At 38.6% G+C, this 21,531-nt stretch overlaps 1 protein-coding gene across 2 annotated transcripts in view; it reads left to right on the forward strand.

Annotated features, from left to right (window-relative positions):
* The window catches only part of LOC126100850 (serine proteinase stubble-like), a 363,522-nt gene extending 342,232 nt beyond the window's left edge, over positions 1–21,290 (forward strand). For both annotated transcript variants that reach the window (XM_049911517.1, XM_049911518.1), the window contains exons 10-12: positions 12,590–12,757; positions 17,852–18,008; positions 21,055–21,290. In XM_049911517.1, the coding sequence (XP_049767474.1) occupies positions 12,590–12,757; positions 17,852–18,008; positions 21,055–21,254 (525 nt within the window). In that variant the 3' untranslated portion in view covers positions 21,255–21,290. The remainder of the gene's footprint in view (positions 1–12,589; positions 12,758–17,851; positions 18,009–21,054) is intronic.
* The last annotated feature ends 241 nt before the right edge of the window (positions 21,291–21,531 follow it).

Below are 21,531 nucleotides of genomic sequence, written 5' to 3' on the forward strand. Positions count from 1 at the left end.
GGGAGTAGACAACATTCCTTTAGAACTACTGACGGCCTTGGGAGAGCCATTCCGGACAAAACTCTACCATCTGGTGAGCAAGATGTATGAGACAGGCGAAATACCCTCAGACTTCAAGAAGAATATAATAATTCCAATCCCAAAGAAAACAGGTGCTGACAGATGTGAAAATTACCAATCAGTTTAATAAGTCACGGATGCAAAATACTAACGCGAATTCTTTAGAGACGAATGGAAAAACTGATAGAAGCCGACCTTGGGGAAGAGCTGTTTGGATTCCGTAGAAATATTGGAACACGTGAGGCAATACTGACCCTACGACTTATCTTAGAACCTAGATTAAGGAAAGGCAAACCTACGTTTCTAGCATTTGTAGACTTAGAGAAAGCTTTTGACAATGTTGACTGGAATACTCTCTTTCAAATTCTGAAGGTGGCAGGGGTAAAATACAGGGAGCGAAAGGCTATTTACAATTTGTACAGAAACCAGATGGCAGTTATAAGAGTCGAGGGACATGAAAGGGAAGCAGTGGATTGGAAGGGAGTGAGACAGGGTTGTAGCCTCTCCCCGATGTTACTCAATCTGTATATTGAGCAAGCAGTAAAGGAAACAAAAGAAAAATTCGGAGTAGGTATTAAAATCCACGGAGAATAAATAAAAACTTTAAGGTTCGCCGATGACATTGTAATTCTGTCAGAGACAGCAAAGGACTTGGAAGAGCAGTTGAACGGAATGGACAGTGTCTTGAAACGAGGATATAAGATGTACATCAACAAAAGCAAAACGAGGATAATGGAATGTAGTCGAATTAAGTCGGGTGATGCTGAGGGAATTAGATTAGGAAATGAGACACTTAAAGTAGTAAAGGAGTTTTGCTATTTGGAGAGCAAAATAACTGATGATGGTCGAAGTAGAGATGATATAAAATGTAGACTGGCAATGGCAAGGAAAGCGTTTCTGAGAAATTTAACATCGAGTATAGATTTAAAAGTCAGGAAGTCTTTTCTGAAAGTATTTGTATGGAGTGTTGCTATGTATGGAAGTGAAACATGGACGATAAATATTTTGGACAAGAAGAGAATAGAAGATTTCGAAATGTGGTGCTACAGAAGAATGCTGAAGATTAGATGGGTAGATCACATAACTAATGAGGAAGTATTGAATAGTTTTGGGGAGAAGAGAAGTTTGTGGCACAACTTGACTAGAAGAAGGGATCGGTTGGTATGGCATTTTCTGAGGCATCAAGGGATCACCAATTTAGCACTGGGGGCAGGGTGGAGGGTAAAAATCGTAGAGGGAGACCAAGAGATGATTACACTAAACAGATACAGAAGGATGTAGGTTCAGTAGATACTGGGAGATGAAGAAGCTTGCGAAGGATAGAGTAGCATGGAGAGCTGCATCAAACCAGTCTTAGGACTGAAGACCGCAACAACAGCAGTACTCAACTAGCACTAATATTTCGAAACTGAAAATTTAACATTATGTATGCATTTAATTCTCTATTTTACGAAGAGTTTTAATATTGCTTTAAATGCAATTATTAGGGCTAGAATGTCTTTATTAAGGTGCAAATGTCGACCGCCTGACAGGATTTCTGAATATGAAGTCGTTGATGACTGGTCGGATATCCAATTCATCCAAAACATCTCATTGTCAGTGGGCATGAGGAACAGCCAAGTTGTTCAATCGCTTCTGTCCCATTGTTGATCAGAGGTATGACTTCAAACGTCTAAGGGCGCTAAATGACCGTTCTGCTGATACTGTCGTGATTGGAACTACTTGGAGAAGCTTAATACACTTCATTACTTCACATAACATTTCTCCAACTACGGGCTCTTGTGTAATGTACTTTCTTACATCACGCATGTTTTTAAAGACCAGTTGTTTTTTATTAGCGATATCGGCTAACATATTCAAGTGTAAGTGCAATCTCTCAAAGTCTAGGTCATGTTTGAAGAACTCAGTTGATATTTCCAAATTTGTTTCTCCTCTGTTTACTAAAAGCAAGCACTCTTGTTCAACTGCAAAGGCCTGTGTGAGTCCAGTTTAAGCAAACCGCTCAGTAATGCAAGATTGCACCGTTTCACAAACATCAATGGAAATATCTTTGTAGTATTCCTTTGGCGTTTTGAAAGTGTGTGGTGAGCTGGCTTCGTTGTTTTTCTACTTCTTTGGTATACTTCGATTCCGAGGAAGCGAAGGATCATCAGCTTGTGAAGGTTTTTCTTTTAAACACAATTCCCGAAAGTGTTCAAAACTATCGCGCCTTCCCTTCAATATACAAATCAAGCCCTCATATATTTTTCCAGATCAGCAACACTTAGATGAGGGCATTGAATTTTTTTCATTTACATCCACTACTGGGTTCATTACATGGCAATAAAGACGTTAAAAAAATAAGTCTTGAATTGTAACATTGACTCAAGGTACCCTGCACATTTGTAATCTCCCCCTTTTTTGTCCCCTGCAGAAAATGTTTCAAAAAATTCTACAAGTTCTTCAATATTGTCAAGATACTAGAAGCTCGCATAGTCCATCAAGTCAGGCGAAGGGGTCGTAGACCAGCTTGGTCGTTGGAGTTCTCACAGCGTATGCCTCTGAAAAGTCCCAGCCTTTTGTTGGATTCCCTTACGGTGTTTATTAAGTCTTTGGCTAAAGCCATAACATCCCTCACAGACGTAAGATGGCAGAGACTGTCTAAAACTACCAAGTCTAAACTGTGACCAGTGCAGTGCACATAATGTGCCTTTGGTTGTATATCCGAAACTAACTTTTTTCAGTCCTTTGAACTTACCTCTCATATTAGAGGCACCATCACAGCACAGTCCTCTTAAGTTATCCACTGACAAACGAAGACGAGCAAAAACGTCTTTTGAAATTCTAAACAGAGTTTGTGTTTCAGTGTTGGGGGTCTCGTATAAACCAATAAAGTCTTCGTTGATGATAAAGGAATCACTGACAGTACGAATACAAAATGACACTTGTTTGTGAATCGAAGAATCACTTGTTTCATCAACCACAATAGAAAATGTTCAGTCTTCTTGACTGAAGCCAATACCTTTCTCAACACAGGCTTTCCAAGTAGATCAATGATCTCGTTTTGAATATCGTGGGACGTCCACTTATATCCCAAACACACTAACCAATCCTTAAACTCAGATATGTCATTCTTTCGGAGTTCCAACAATTTACATCTTCGTGTCCTCTAATTGCTAGTCCTTCACGGCATACAAATTGCGCGGTAGTAAAAATTGTCTCAAGAGCTAAGTGGCCTTTCTTCATATCACTATCTAACTGTTCATTCAATTGGGAAGTCACACATTGGTTAGTGATAGAATGTAGTTTCAGAACACCTTCTTTATGCGTAAATGTATTTTCATGAAGACGGAATTTTTCCAAGACCTTTTTCCAGTTAGAAAACCCTATAGAAGTAAATGCATCTTCTTTTTTTGAAGAAAATTGTAATAGATTTTTAGCATCTGCCTCTTTCCAGGTTTTGCAAAAATCTTTTTCGGTAGATGCTTCATATTCTAGCCATGTATATTTGATCAACCAAGACTTCTGAAATGATCTTCCCTTACCAGATTGTCCAGGTTTCGGCTGTGAACGGTTCTCGCCTGAAGACGACGAAGTATTTATAATTGTTGGAGGTTGACTTGCAGTATCAACATCTTCCAAGATCGCCTTTTTGGTAGCAAATTTATCCATTACAAGCTTAATTCACAATACACTAAGAGACTAAAGTAAACGAACAAAATATAGTCATATAAAATAGTCCACTACACTAAAGTCTGAACACTAAACACGTCTGTAGCATGCACTGAAGAAACTATCCACACTGAATGACTGCGACAGCAGGGTGGGCTTTATATAGCCGCGGCGTCATAATGTCTCGAAGCGTCAAGGTGACGCGAGGCGGAAGGTTTCAGGCGCTTCTGCTCCCGTCTTGATGTCACCCCGGCCGCAGCGCTGGCCCGCCGGCGCCAGACTTTTCCCGAAGGTTCGCGCACGGGGACAATTTCTAAGTGTGGCCGCAGCACCGTAACACTTAGATTAGATTAGATTAGATTTACTTTCATTCCAATTGATCCGTAGTGAGGAGGTCCTCCAGGATGTGGAACATGTCAGAAAAACAACAATACACGACAAATATTTACAACTAAAACAAGTAAGCTAATGTACCATTCCACAGGTCCCAAGTGGAATGATCGTCATTTTTTAATGAACACTAAGAGTCATTTTACAAATACTAATGCACTGAATTTAAAATAAAAAAGTTTTTTATTTATTTATAAGGTAATAAACATGTAATACAACTACTGTAATACTTATTTACAATGAACACATTACTGCACTGAAATGGTGCAGAAGTTAGATTATACTTACACACACACACACATAAATTTTCAGTGAACACATTACTGCACTGAAATTGTGTAGAAGTTATGTTGTACTTATATACAAATCAGTTGGTTTTACTAAGAAATTCATCAATGGAGTAGAAGGAGTTGGCCACCAATAAATCCTTTAGGCTTCTCTTAAATTGAATTTCATTGGTTGTTAAGCTTTTTATGGCTGCTGGCAAGTTATTGAAAATGTGTGTTCCTGAATAATGCACACCTTTTTGTACAAGACTAAGTGACTTTAAATCCTTGTGAAAATTATTCTTATTTCTAGTATTGATTCCATGAATTGAGCTGTTGGTTTGAAAAAGTGATATATTTTAATGACAAATTTCATTAAGGAATAAATATATTGGGAAGCAGTAGTTAGTGTCCCTAGTTTCCTAAACAGGCTTCTGCAGGATATTCTTGAGTTCACACCACATATAACTCTTACTGCACGTTTTTGTGCCCGGAAAACTTTAGCTTGGCTTGATGAATAACCCAAAAAAATAATCCCATATGACATTATGGAATTAAAGTAAGCATAGTATGCCAGCTTTTTCATTTTTATATCCCCTATGTCTGACAAAATTCGCATTGCAAACAGAGATTTGTTAAGACGCTTCAGCAGTTCTGTGGTGTGCTCCTCCCAGGTGAATTTATTATCAAGCTGTAATCCCAAGAATTTAATACTGTCCACTTCTTCTATCTTCTTGTCATCATATGTTAGACATATACTCTTGGGACACCCCTTACGAGTTCTGAACTGCATGTAGTGTGTTTTTTCAAAGTTTAGTGACAAAGAATTGGCTAGGAACCAGTGATTAATGTCCACAAATATTTTATTGGCTGATCTTTCTAAGACTACACTTGATTTGCTATTTATTGCAATGTTTGTATCATCGGCAAACTTAACAAACTTGGCATCTGGTAATGTTACTGATGAAAGGTCATTGATATACACAAGAAAAAGTAAGGGCCCCAAAATGGAACCTTGTGGGACCTCACATGTAATTAGTTCCCAGTTGGATGATGCCTGATAGTTTGATACATGTCTCTTTCCTAATAACACCCTTTGTATCCTGCCAGAGATATAAGATTTGAACCATTTTGCAGCATTTCCCGTTACACTATAATATTCTAGTTTACTTAAAAGGACATTGTGATTTACACAGTCAAATGCCTTTGACAGATCACAAAATATACCAGTTGCCTGCAACTTTTTGTGTAATGAATTAAGCACATTTTCACTGTAAGTGTAGATAGCCTTCTCGATATCAGAACCTTTTAGAAATCCAAACTGTGACTTTGACAGTATGTTATTTGAGATAAGATGGTTATAAAGACGACTGTACATTACTTTTTCGAAAATTTTTGAGAATGCTGGCAACAGTGAAATTGGACGGAAATTGATGCTATTTCTGTATCTCCCTTCTTAAACAGTGGATTAACTTCAGCATATTTCAGCCATTCAGGAAATATTCCACTGATAAACGACTGGTTACACAGATAGCTTAATATGTTACTTAGCTCAGAATCACATTCTTTAATTAACTTTGTTGATATTTCATCATAACCACTAGATGTTTTTGATTTTAAAGATTTTATGATGGACATTATTTCTGTTGGGGTAGTGAGGGTCAAATTCATATTATGGAAGTTACTTGATATGTCTTGTCTAAGGTAATCCATAGCAGCATCTATAGAACCTGACAACCCCATCTTTTCAGTAACAGTTATAAAATGTTTGTTAAAAAGTTCTGCAACACTATACACATCTGTCACCAATGTATCATTCACTCTTAATGCTATTTGTTCCTCTTCATGTCTGGTTCTACCGGTCTCCTCCTTCACTATATCCCATATTGTCTTTATTTTGTTATCTGATATGACTATCTTCTCCTTGTAATATATTTGCTTTGGCATCCGTATTACAGTCTTTAATATTTTGCAGTATTTCTTATAATGTGCTATAGCATCAACATTGGAAATGTTTCGGATTGACAGATACAGTTTTCTTTTTGTTTTACAAGATACCCCTATTCCTCAAGTAATCCATGGCTTCTTTGTAGACTTTGCTCTAACCTTGGCAAGTTTTGGGGGAAAGCAGTGTTCGAATAAGGTAAGCACTTTATTAGCAAAAATGTTATATTTTTCATTTATGCCATGAGCACTGTAAACATCAGTCCAGTGAATGTCTCTGAGGAGTGTCCTAAAATAATAAATTTTTGGCTTACTGATTACCCTCTTGAGCTCAGATTTAACAGATTTTATATCCTGTTCAGTATTAACATTTAACAGAAGGAACTGCATGTCATGGTCTGAGAGGCCATTGACTATTGGTTTTGTAATATAATTTTGTTCATTGGACTTTTCTATAAAGATATTATCAATGGCTATTTGTGAGCAAGTGGCTATCCTAGTGGGGAACTTTACAGTGGGAATTAAGTTGAATGATAGTGTTACTAACTCAAATAAGTTCTTATTGGGAGAGTCTTTAAGGAAATCTACATTGAAATCACCAGCAACCACTATTTCTTTGTTTTTGGTTGTTAAATGGGCCAGTACAGCTTCAAGGTGGTTTACAAACAGATTAAAGTTACCTGCAGGTGCTCGATATACACTTAATATTATGAAGGATTTTTTGTGAAATTCTAATTCTGTTGCACATACTTCCATATGCTGTTCTAGGCAAAATTTATGAATGTCTATGTTCTTAAATTTATGACAGTTCCTGATGAATGTGGCAACTCCTCCTTTCTCCATTTCTGATCTACAAAAGTGAGATGCTAACCTAAACCCTGTAACACTTAAAAGTTCTATACCAGTGGTCACATGATGTTCAGTGGTCACATGATGTCATCATAATTCACACAACTCGTTTTCAGTTAACCTGCTTACTACCATAATAATTATTTGTTTTAACTCATTACTGAATGTATTTTTAAAGGAAACTATAGTCAAACATGGAAAGTAAAATATTCCAACATAATTTAGTGATTTTACAAAGCATAATATAACTAATAATCTTCTTAAACTATTGGGGGTGCTCCGCCCCCACAAACGAATTTTTGAGGGGACTGGGGCCCCCTCAGGCCCCATGGAGTCAGCGTCTGTGTCGCGAATATGCTACTGTTTTCTTGCAAAGAGAACCTTCGATACGTAGCATTATAAATACGGACTATTCACCGAATAGGAAGCTAGTTTACATTCAGAAGCAGAAATAGTAAGAGTGAAGAATTTTATTCCAACATTGGACCATGTTACCACTGACATGAGAGAATGTTTTACTGAAGGAAATATTTGTCATTTAAAATTGAACATACTTTTACCCTCACAGCTGCTGAAAGATGGCAGTAATGACCTGGCACACAAATTGAATCAGTGCTTAACTGAACTACCGTTCTTTGAAAAAGAATAACTCTTTATGATCAAAAAAAGACTAATGGGAAAGATTCTTCAATACAAGCAAATGACAATAAACGTCCTTAATGACAGTGATTCCTTTATGCAAGCAATGTCCGTTTGTCCTAGATCTGACTATCATACTTTGGACACATTGTACAAAATATTTGCTTGTCTACCTGCATCTGTTGCTACAGTAGACAGAAATTTTTCAACACTGCAGAGTACAAAGACATGGCCGAGGTCGACAATGAAGGAGGATCGACTTAATGGCTTAGCTCTGTTGAACACTCACCTTGACATTGATTGTCCTATTGACGATGTAATTAACCAGTTTGCCAGGAAGAATAGGTGGGCAGAATTCATCATTTCAGTAAGACAACCACAATTGTAACTTCTTTATATCATAAGGTGGCATTGTCTTGTATATGTGTATAATTAGTTTAAATAAAATTTTCTTAAACTTTACATGTGACTTGATTATTTTTTATTACGGTAAAAGTAAAGGTAGCTCAAGATATCTTTGGTGCCTCCTCCTTGAGGTTTTTCTGCATCCGCCACTGCTCAGAAGTAACATTTACGAGTTCAGCCATCACTTCACAAGGTAATACTGAGCCATACTATGAAACATCTGCCCATCTGTGCTCAGCTTGCCACGTAGATTTTCCTGCACTGCACTGCACTGCCCTGCTCTGAGTTGCCTGCATCCCAGTCTGTGTCTGGCCCAAAGCATAAATGCCTTCAACTCACAAGGAACAAGCTCATCGATTTTTCTCATCTTTCACAAAGTTGTAGTAAAACTTAGATGCAAAGAAAGCAGACACAATAGATGAATTTCGTACTCCTTAGTTTTTTTATGAAACAGCTACAATAATAATAATAATAATAATAATAATAATAATACTGATACAGTTGTGTGAAGATATACTGTAGATATAATAGGGAATCATAATGAAATTATTGCTTATTTATAGGTACACTCAGTCGCATATCACCGTGAAGTCATGCCTGGCTGTAGATGCTTTTTCAACAAAAGTGGCACATTGTAAGAAGAGACTGCATGTTCTGGCATTCCTACAGACACAGTGCTGCTGTGGTATGGATAACAGATACCCCACAGTGCGGAAGTGAAATGCCGCAGTTGAAGAATGTTGGACGGTATGATTGTTATGGCCAAAACATCTAAGTTACACACAGGTTCACTATTACATTGTGGAGGTATATGAATCAAATGCAGTGTGCATCCAGCCGTAGTGATGTGATATCAACAACCTTACCAAAGCCAGACAGGCACGGATGATGTTGATTGGGAAGAAATCGGCCACAGACAACAATGGGTAGCCAGCCGATGAACTGATTCACAAATTTTCCGAGAGTAACGACGCTCACACAGAGGCTCTCAAATAGCTCTGTGATCAAAGAGTGGATTTTTTTTGTCGAGGAATTGAACAATTGGGAGAATACTCTGATCGTTATTTACAGAGACTTGTTGAAAAATAGTCTCTGCCTCAATTTGAAGTGCAGTGCAGTGTGCAGTATTCAAGATAACTTACTTCACCTGCTGCAACAATGTGTAACTTATTTTTAGAAGTACCTAAATTATACTTTTCCGTGAATGTACTGGAACAGTCATCATTGTTCTGCTCAGAAGAAACATGATTCTTTGTAACAATACAAGTGTTTGGTGGAAGCTCAGGGAAAAAGTAATGTTACTTGAATTCAGTACAGATAGACTTCTGGTATGCTGCCTCAGCCAGCTGTCCTAATGCCACTGCTTGGTGGCTGGCATTCTCATATTATAAACTGAGGTAACAAAAGTCATGGGATAGTGAGATGCACATAGACAGATAGCAGCAGCAGCACATACACAAGGTATAAAATGGTAGTGCATTAGCAAAGCTGTCATTTGTTCTCAGTTGATTCATGCCAAAAGGTTTCCGACGTGATTATGGCCACACGATGGAAGCTAACAGACTTTGAAAGCAGAATGGTAGTTGGAATACTAAATCACAGACAACACAGTGGCCAACAGCCATCACTTAACGATCGAGAGCAGCGGCATTTGCATAGAGTTGTCGGTGCTAACAGACAAGTAACACCGTGTGAAACAATCACAGGAAGCTATGGAACATGCAGTGAACATATCCATTAAGACAATGCAATTAAATATTGCATTAATGGCCTATGGCAGCAGACGACCAACGCAAGTGCCTTTGTTAACAGCACATCGCCTGCAGTGCCACTCCTGGGTTCATAACGATATCAGCTGGGCCCTAGATGACTAGAAAACCATGGACTGGTCAGATAAGTCCTGATTTCAGTTGGTAAGTCCTGATGGTAAGGTTCAAGTGTGGCACAGATCCCACACAGCCATGGACACAAGTTGTCAACAAGACACTGTGCAAGCTGGTGGTAGCTCTATAATGGCATGGGCTGTGTTTAAGTGGAATGGACTGTACTAATCATTGACTGGAAATGGTTATGTTCAGGTACATGGAGACTATTTGCAGCCATTCATAGACCTCATGTTCCCAAACAATGATGGAATTTGTATGAATGACAATGCGCTGTGTCACTGGGCAACAGTTGTTCATGATTGGTTTGAGGAACATTCTGGACAATTCAAGTGAATGATTTGGCCACTCAGATTGCCCGATATGAATCCCACCATATGTTTATGGGACATAATCGATAGGTCAGTTTGTGCATAAAATCCTGCATCTGAAACACTTTTACAATTATGGGCAGCTATAGAGGCAACATGGCTCAATATTCCTGCAAGTGGCTTCCAATGACTTTTTGGGGCCATACCATGTCGAGTTGCTACACCAGGCAAAAGGAGGTCCTATACAATATTAGGAGGTATACCATGACCTTGGTCACCTCAGTATACTTAAGTCTGATAAAATTGTGAACCTCGATTTCTTAAAAATGCTTGAGAGGTGCATCTACTAGAGCAGCATATGTTGCACCTCATTATGCATTATACGTATGTGAAAGGTGAGAAAAATTGGTGACCAATTAGGCGTATGCTCACCCTGTAAATTAGTTCTCTAAGAAAAACACATGACTGAATGGCAACTGGAACAGCCACTGGAGGTTATGGGAACAGCTTCTAATAGTGGACATAATATGCTCATTACCTCAGTGAAAAAGAAAAAAATTTCTGAGAGTGAGCTACTCACCTTATCTAAGCTTACAGAAACAAATAATGTTTTGAAAATGTTAATTCGATCTCAAAATAGTAAATCTTCTACATAACTGAAGACTGGAATACAGGGTGAATTTTAACTTACATGTGGGATTAAAAAGTTATTATTTTCAAAACAACTATACAATTTAACAAGAATATATCTTCTAGGTGCATTCACATACAACATTAAAGTTCTTTTACAATAATATATAGGATCAAAATTTTCATTACACCTTTCTCAAATGTTTTCAGTGTGACACAAGATAAACATCTACATGATAGTTAAATAGTCCTCCCATACCTTTTTTAGCTTCCCAAAAGTTAACTGCATTGCTGCTGAATGTATTTGGTGTCGCATTGTGCCCAAAGTTGTTGGAAAGGAAGGAACAGAGTCATGCCAGTGGATGGTGTTCCATCCTGTTGAAAAATGAAATTTTCTGAATTTTCAAATTGTGGAAACAGCCAGATGTTATTTCTAGTAATCGGTTTTCCCACAAAAAAAGGATGGGCTGAAAATATTTTCTACACAAACTGTGTAAAATGTGAGAGTCTCCATAGCTGCTATGTTCTCCATTTACTTATGTCATGGCAGGTCACTTTCCCATGCAAACAGAAAGTTCCCTCTTCATTTAAAAGTAAACATACAAGGAATCATATCTTCCTCACCCAGAATGAATTCACAAAACTATTGCTTATCACCATCACAAAGAACTTGTAGTAATTGGGACACACTGCAAAACAGGCCACACACACATTAGAAATAGCTACCTCTTGGCAGACATGACAAGTAGACTCCTGTGGCATGAATCCAAAACTGCTGAAAATGCTCTACATCTTGAACAAGCACACAGGGGTGGCCTGTGGATATCCCCTCACTTAAAAAAGTGTCTTGAGACCTTTGGCACTGTCGTAGAATGTTCTGAGCTGTAAGAGTTGCAGTGTCATACTCTCAGTGAAACTCATACACACAGTTATAACTGAACTGCACTTGTTGAAACAGAGAATACAAACTGCATTTTGTTGTGTTCTCACCATTGCTACTCAACATTGGGTGTCAGTAATGAACAAGCTACAAGCAGTGACATGAAATGGCATATTACAACTGGCACTATGGTAAACTTTAATTAGATACTAAAGTTAAAATCTATCCTAAGAATGTATAAATGTTGAAGATACTGTATTGTAAAATTGGATGGAACACTATAAACACAAAAAAGAACAGCACTAAATTCACTGTAAGGAACATGCGGAACAAAAATTAAAACTATTCATTATCACCATCACAAAGAACTTGTAGTAATTGGGACACACTGCAAAACAGGCCACACACACATCAGAAATAGCTACCTCTTGGCAGACATGACAAGTAGACTCCTGTGGCATGCATCCAAAACTGCTGAAAATGCTCTACATCAGCAACAAACTCAAATAATAGCATAAATATTATAATAATAAGACTGCTGTGTATTGTTAATTCCCACAGATTTCTTGGATGTGTCACACTGCCAGACTAGAAGTTAAACTTCTATTCTTTGTTCCAAAGCTCACCAACCTTGTGCTTAGCCTGGTACACATATAACAACTAATGTCTATTGTTTTTCAGGTGTCTTCTGTGTATGTCCATCCAATGTACAACAGCTCCACCTTCAATGCAGACATTGCACTGCTGATTCTGTCAAGTCCAGTGGACTTCACAACATTTGTGAGGCCTGTCTGCCTTTGGGGCTCTGCTAACACCGACATACAGTCTCTTGAGAACACAGAAGGATATGTGAGTGACAGTCACCCGTACTGTAATTAACATGCACAGCCTTGTAATAACTTTCTTACTTCATAGGTATTTGTAATTAGCTGGTTGGTCTTAAGCATAATTTTTTTGTAATGCTGAGGCTGTAGGTGACAAGCTTAAAGCAAGAACTGCACAATAATTCTGAGTTTTACAGAAGACATAAATTGTAGCATGTTTTCAGCAAGAAAGACTGTGTGGAAGAGTTTGGTGAACATCATACAATCTGTTAGTCATCTCAAATACTCTTTTTAAACTGTAGGTTAAATGTGTTGCACAAAAACTGGATAACAAGTCTCGTGTCCTGTGATAATCAAGTGAAATGTATGTAGTATAATACCAGTATCGTGTTGTTCCTTTTCTGTGTGCATGTCAGGTTCAGTTCTTAATCTACATAGTGTACCTAAATTCCTCTTATACCCCTTCAGGACTAAAAATGAGACAAAATGGGAACTTATATCCAGAAACATATTGCTTTTATGCCACAAGATCATAAATGTAAAACAATTTGTTCCCTCTCCTGCATCTGCTATGCGAATGGATGATAGTGTTCACTCCATTTATGGCAGTTGTAGTAATATCATGGAATGCACACCATCAGATACTATCAGAATAAAATCTGACAGTGAATTTGTATCTCAAGTTTGTCCCCTATTAGCATTGTGTATTATAACAACTTTACTCAGTTGTTTGCAAATGTAATAATTAAGAGAACTGCACTAAATCATTCACCCAGCATGTTCAGGAGAGTGGAATACATTATTTTAGATACATTTATTCATGTAACATAAACTGTCAAGTCCAGGCCGAAAGTTCTCATTGAAAGTGATACCTACTCATTTATCTCTATAAACCCTCAATGTATTTAATGGTGATTTTCACTCCTGCACCTTGCATGCAACAGATGGAACAGAAAAAATATTATCCAATGGATAAAGATTGACTTAATCTCTTAGTGAACACTTTTCCTTACCAATTGGTGCCATGCCATTACTCTCCTTGGTAACGAATGAAGAAGGTGAGTTACCTTCAAGATACGGTAACAGAAATCCATTCTTGGCACAACGATTTTAAATTATAATTTATCTGGTTTTTCAGAAGTAGTGTCAAACAACATAGTTCCTTCAGACAGATGGTAGGTAATCTGTTACACCATGCTTGACCAATAGAGTTACTGTAATTTCTATAATGATCTCAATTTTACTATAAATTTACAGCCTAACTTACTTGCCCACCTCCAGTTTCTTGGTAACACTAGGGTCATGTTATGATTTCTAGTTTAGGTATTATTTACAGATTACTGCAGACTGCTAACTGTTTCTTTATGTGAAGATTGACAACCAGTAAATAAGCTGTGGGATATTCTTAGATTTATCCAAAGCATTTCATCTAACCAGCTAAAATTTATTGCTGATGAAATTAGATTGTTATGGGGTTCTGGAAGTGACATTCAAATGGTTCAAATCTTATGTTTCTGATAGACAACAGAGAGTACAAATATGTCATGAAGACAAGGAATACCTTTCAGTTTACAAAAAAATTAGCTATGAAGTGCCCTCAGGTTCTGCATTAGAGCCTCTGTTGTTTCTGGTATATATAAAATATGTTTTTCCAAACCATCTGAGCACTGCAGACACAGTGAAGTTTGTCGGCAATACATGCATTTTTATAAAAGGATGCATGGAGGATGACCTACTGCAGAATGTCTCTAAGACAATAAATGAAGCACGAAAATGGTTTAGAGATAATGCGTTGGTCATTAATAAGGACAAAAATGATATTGATGACATTCAGTAATATTAGAAGTAAAGCTAGAAGCAGCACAAAAGCTGCATTTGGTAACTATTTTATTGCACAAGCTCCATCTGCAAAATTTCTAGAACTATGAGTGGATGAGCACTTGAGATGGGAGAAGCAGCTACAATTTTGAATAAAAAACTAAGTAAATGCTGTTATTTGCTGGGAATGCTTCAGGACTGCTGCAGCATAGAATCATTGTTGTGTGCCTATTATATGCACCACTTGTTTAGATATGGTGTGATGATCTGGGGAAATGCAGGTATGACAAAACAAACTTTAAAACTCCAAAAACTGTCAGAATAAGTGAAGGAGTTGGCTGCAGAGAGTCATGCAGGGATGCATTTAAGGAATTTAAAATAATGACATTTCCTGGCTTATACATTTGTGAATGTGTGTGCTTTCTCAAAATTCACCAGGAATTTTCAGTGTTGAACTGTCAGGTTCATAATTACAAAACAAAAACAGAGATGAATATCACAAAGATACCAACAAAAAAACCTTTGTCAAAGATGTGTACATTATCAACCAAAAATACTTTTTAGTAAATTGCCTGCTACAATAAAGTAAATTACAGAATTTTATTAAATTCAAAGTATAGCTAAAACAATTTTTTAATAATGCACAGCACTTATACATTGAAGAGTATCTGCATCTGAAAAAGTAAAATTATTATATATACTGATGTAACATGATTGTATTGCTACATAAGATTCTAAACAACTTAAACATACGAAATGTTATAGTAATGATGAAGGATAAGATGGATTGCTACTTACTGTAAAAAAGACACATTAAGTTGCAGATGGGCACAGTTAAAAGACATTTACATAAAGCTTTTGGCCACAGCCTTCATCAGTAAAAGAGAGGCACACACCATTCATACATACAAGCAAGCACACCACATGTGCCCATGACTGCCAACTGCAGCATCTCAGGACATAGTGCAACTATCACATGTGATGCAAGGAGGTGGGGAAGGGGAAGAGATAGTAGCACATAGGTGGGGTGAGAGACAACTGCTGCCTGGTGGAGTGTGCAGGAACTGGACTGCCATCTGGAGGTTGTGGGGCAGAGAGGTGGGGAAAAGAAGAGCAAAAGTGGAGAGGAGTGAGGAAAGGCAGGCAGATGTGTTAGCTGAGGACAGCAAATAAACCGGTTGGGTGATGAGAATGGGGAGGAGATGACAGGAAAGAGATACAGACACAGACTTTGTGACTGAGTGAATTGCTGATGCCGCATCTGATGCACCAGATTATTTCCTCTGATAGTTCCCCCTCTGTCCTATCATCCCCTCCCATCTTCAACTCCCACTCTGTTTATTTGCTGCCCTCTGCCAATGCATTCACCTGTCTTTTCCCACGCCTCTCTTTTTATGCTCCTTTTTTCCCCACCTCCCTGCCCTGTAAACTCCTGATGCTGCACTTGTTGGCATTCTAGTCCCTGCACACTCCACCAGACAGCACTCATCTCTCTCTCCAACCTTCCACTTCCATTGCTTCCCCTTCCCCGCCCCCTACAGATTAGATTACTGCATACATCGCACATGATAGTAGCATTCTGGCTCGAGATGCTGGAGTTGGTGGTCATGTTTGCACAGGGTGTGCTTGCTTGTGTGTATGAATGGTGTGTGTCTCTCTTGCACTGATGAAGGCTGTGGCCAAGAGCTTTATGTAAGCATCTTTTAATTTTGCCTGTCTGCAACGTAACATGTCTTCTTTACAGTAAGTAGCACTCTGTCTTTTCCTACAGTATTGATATTCCTACGTGGAGTTTCCATTGTCTAAATTTTACTGTTGCTAGCACTAGCTGTGAAGTGACAACATCCATACAATGCATGTCATTTAATAGATGAATAAAAATATTGAATTGACTTGAATGAACTGAATAACAAGCAGATACAATGGCTGGTCATTATTCACTTTCAGGAGGCAAAATTCCTCATGCTGTTGATAGAAACACTTCAAAGTAAAAAATACTATTCCTTGCTTTTGGATCTTGATGTGGAATACTCTGTTCTCAACATCCTTTGCGCCCCTGGTAAACAAATCTGCCTAACACCAGATCTGCTGACACCTGCAAGAAAAACTTCTCTCACGCTTTCCCCTCACACAACTATCCCACAAACCTTGTCCCCAATAAATTTCCCACAGTTCCTCCTCCAACCCCGAAATAAATATAGCTCATACATCAAAAAGAAAAAAAATCTCAGAAGTACACCTCTTGTCACCGATATGAACTGTACTTCAAATGCCTCAATACATTACTCCATCAAGGGCATGACTTTCTTAAATCATTGTTTGAAATGAGATCTTCTCTTGCTGATATCCTTCCAACAGCACCCGCTGCAACTTCCATCTCCCTTATAACCCCTGCAACATCCCTTCCAGCCACTTGGCATTTCCAAACCATTACTCCTACCTCAAGATTCCTACCCCTGTTGTCATCCTACCTGCCCCCCCCCCCCCCCCCCTGCAAAAACCTAACCCATTTGCCTTCTGACTGCCAGTTACTCTAGCCCACCTACAACATGACAGACAGAGCAACATATGAAACCACTTCTGTTGTTTATCAACTAACACGTATTCACTGTGTGACTTCTCTCTCTCTCTCTCTCTCTCTCTCTCTCTCTCTCTCTCTCTCTCACACACACACACACACACACACACACACACATGCACATACATACACTTTTTTTCACATTGTCCCCTTCTTCTCTTTTGTTGACTTAGTTGTGTTATTCATGCTGCTTCACACTTCTCTTCCTTTATAACTTAGCTTTACCTGTCAGTCAACCCTTTCTGTCCTCTCTGAACTGAAGCTGGAACAGCTCACCTGAAGATGGCTGGCAGTTGTCCAGCCGAAATATCATGCAATGAAGTTTACGGCGATCGGCTGCAAGCCAGAAATCTTTTTGAACAGTCGGTTTGCCAGGAAAATTTCAAATTTTACCGGTGTGCCTCTCTCAGCCCATGATCTGAGTGACTTGCCCCACCTTTCCAATCTATTCCTCTTCCTTCCCTGTGGAAGGCACACACAACAAATTCCAAAAGTCACCATTAGTGTTTTCTACTTTCAAATTTTCACATCGCCCACACTAGAAACTTCTGAAATAAAGTATTGGCCACCCATTCTGTCTCCTTGTAGTTTAATAGTTTTCTCAATTGAATTTTCCCAGTGATATGATTGTCTATAAATAACAGTAATGTGTCTTCACCTTTCTCATGTGATTTGGAGTTATTAAAATACATCTAGCAACAGATGTTGAAAATTACTTTCCAGGTTGTTGGATGGGGCTTCGATGAAAATGGTCGAGTAACAGAGGACCTCATGATGGCCAAGATGCCAGTTGTGTCACAGCAGACCTGCCTCTGGAGCCACCCACAATTTTTCTCTCACTTCACCTCCAACAGGACATACTGTGCAGGTTTCCGTAATGGTAAGACAATGTATTTTTTTTTTTTTTAATATCTCAGTAGGTGATGCACAATTCATATGAGTCCTTACTGTTGAGGACTGAGAGCTCTGGTGTGTGTTGACATGGCAATGGAACAAACACTAAGGGAGGGAGAACTGAAGGAATATATGATTTCGAAGCTTTGTTGACACTGGATGCAAAATCAGTGAACATATTGCATTTTTTCAAGTCACTAACAACAACATATTACTTGCCAGTACTATTTATTCTTGAATACTATACAGTCTTAAATTCTGAATAGTATGTCTAGCAAATTGCAATGTTAGCGTGACCTACTTAGTTCTGCAGCAAAGAGCATGCCAAGTGTCTGGCTTAGAGCAAAATAAAACTCAAAACTATTAAAATCCTGTTTCCTAACCACAAAGCACAATAATGTTTTTATTTCATAACAGGTTCCTACTATCAAAAATATACTTAACTGCGAGAATATAGTTTGTATGAAATTTGTACATATTACTGAGTTGGTGCATAAGTTTGCAGCATTTTTCCATAAGTTTAATAAACACAACAGATACACATAACAGAGGCTTTAGTCATCAATAATATATTCTCCTACAGTTTTTACAACACTCTCCCAACACTTGGGCAACTTTTCTGTTCCACAACTGTAGAACACAGGTGTATTTGAGGTGACGAACTCATTGAGCCATGTTTGGAGCACATTTTCATCAGGAAAGGAAGCTCTTTGAAGGTTGTTTGACAGATAGTGGAAAAGGTGAAAATCTGAGGGTGCAAGATCAGGTGAATAAGGTGCATATGGTACAACTCCCTAATCCAAATCATATACAGTGTTTTTGTGAGTCTAACAGCATGCAGGTGGGCTTTATCAGGTATTATCATCACTTCATGCAGTCTTTCTGGTTGTTGTTCTTGTGTTCTTGGATTGCATCCTGAAGACATCTCAGCCAGCAGTGATGGCTACCCATCAGCGGAACAGTTCCTAGTAAAACACACCATCACTATTCCACCAGATCCATAACATTATCTTTTGTGGTTACACCCAGGTCTTTGTACATGGAGTTGCTGCTTTGTTTGGACTCATCCTTTCCTTTCTTCTCCTTATGTTAGCATAAAGACACAGCTGTAAACCACTTGTTGGTCTGCTCAACTATAATGTGAGCTATATTTTCTATGGCTGAGTTTGGAGGCTCAATTAGTATGCTTGTGTCTTGTGCCATCAGCAAACATTATAGTTTTTGAACCGCCTTTTAAAGTTACTGGAAGATCATTTGTGTCAGTTAAGAATAGGGACGTTTCCTATGCAGATCCATGTAATACCTCACATGTTATGTTTCCCCGCCTTGAGTTTAGTTTCACACATGTCACATGATATGTCAATGAGACCCCCTGCTTTCTGTTGTGGAATAAGGTTCCATCCACACAAAAGAGATGATATTAATGCCACAGCACCTTAATTTACAAGTTGAATTTTGTTATCCACACAATAACAGGCTTTGGCAATGTCACACAATATACAAAACAGAATAATTTTTGTTCTTTAGTTCTGTTAGCACTTCATTTGTTAGGTCTCGTGTCACTTTTTCTGTAGAGAATTGTTTTTGAAAGCCAAACTGATAGGCAGCTAACAAGTCTTGCTCAGTTAAATGATCATAGCCCACTTTCTCATGTAGTTTAGAAAAGGCTGGAAGAAGTGAAACAGGTCTGTAATTAGAGGTAGTTTCCTTATGACCAATTTTGTAGCTGGATGTTACTATCTAAATACATGCCATGAGCCACTGACTGATTAAAAAATTAGGTGCTCTCCCCTGCCCCTACTCTGATATTCCCTCGTCTGTATTAGCCTACATACATACTAAATCTATCACTCTTGATATATGACATAACCTTTCCCTCACCTATACCCATACTTCACACTATTTCCTCCAAGTCACAGGCACTGATTTGTCAGATCAATTAAACCAACTGATATAGTGTGTCTACTCTGGTGATGATGCCTCATTTTCAGTCATTTCAAAAATTATAAGACAAAACATACAGGGCTATTACAAATGATTGAAGCGATTTCATAAATTCACTGTAGCTCCATTCATTGACATATGGTCACGACACACTACAGATACTTAGAAAAACTCATAAAGTTTTGTTCGGCTGAAGCCGCACTTCAGGTTTCTGCTGTCAGAGCGCTCGAGAGCGCAGTGAGACAAAATGGCGACAGGAGCCGAGAAAGCGTATGTCGTGCTTGAAATGCACTCACATCAGTCAGTCATAACAGTGCAACAACACTTCAGGATGAAGTTCAACAAAGATCCACCAACTGCTGACTCTATTCGGCGATGGTATGCACAGTTTAAAGCTTCTGGATGCCTCTGTAAGGGGAAATCAACGGGTCGGCCTGCAGTGAGCGAAGAAATGGTTGAACGCGTGCGGGCAAGTTTCACGCGTAGCCCGCGGAAAATTGTCTCATGCCAGAACTGGAGACCAACAGCGCCGACTACATCTTTCAACAGGATGGTGCTCCACCGCACTTCCATCATGATGTTCGGCATTTCTTAAACAGGAGACTGGAAAACCGATGGATCGATCGTGGTGGAGATCATGATCAGCAATTCGTGTCATGGCCTCCACACTCTCCCGACTTAACCCCATGCGATTTCTTTCTGTGGGGTTATGTGAAAGATTCAGTGTTTAAACCTCCTCTACCAAGAAACGTGCCAGAACTGCGAGCTCGCATCAACGATGCTTTCGAACTCATTGATGGGGACATGCTGCACTGAGTGTGGGAGGAACTTGATTATCAGCTTTACGTCTACCGAATCACTAAAGGGGCACATATCGAACATTTGTGAATGCCTAAAAAAACTTTTTGAGTTTTTGTATGTGTGTGCAAAGCATTGTGAAAATATCTCAAATAATAAAGTTATTGTAGAGCTTCAATCGCTTCAATCATTTGTAATAACCCTGTACTATTGTATTGTATACAGTGAAGTAAAAATTTGTTGTCTTTGATGAAAATTGAACTGCTTTCTAATCTATGTTTTTCTTGCAGGAACTAGTGTATGCAATGGAGACAGTGGTGGGGGCATGGTGTTCCCTATGACAACTCGTGATGGTGCACGAATCTGGCAGCTCCGTGGGATTGTAAGCATAAGTGTCAGCAAGGAAGATAGAGTGTGTGATACAAGTCACTATGTTGTGTTCACTGATGTAGCCAAGTACCTGGATTGGATCCGGAAATACATAAAATAAGAAATAAAAAATTCACTTCCATTGTTTGATATGTAACTGGACCTGTTTTCAGTCCAAAAGTCTCAGCCCATGAACAAACTCTAATAAATTCTTCATTAAAACAACCAGTTGCATTGATGATCATCACAGACGATAATCAGTGGTGGGATCTGTAAAGTGGAGACATCATTTGTGGTAAATACAATGTGTTCCTTCAAACATTTCACACATTTAAGAGGGCTCCTTTTCACTATCATAGAATTAAGTCCAACATACCAGACACAGACAGTCCATATGG

This window comes from Schistocerca cancellata, chromosome 9 (assembly GCF_023864275.1).
Source record: "Schistocerca cancellata isolate TAMUIC-IGC-003103 chromosome 9, iqSchCanc2.1, whole genome shotgun sequence".
In the NCBI taxonomy this organism is placed as follows: Eukaryota; Metazoa; Arthropoda; class Insecta; order Orthoptera; family Acrididae; genus Schistocerca; species Schistocerca cancellata.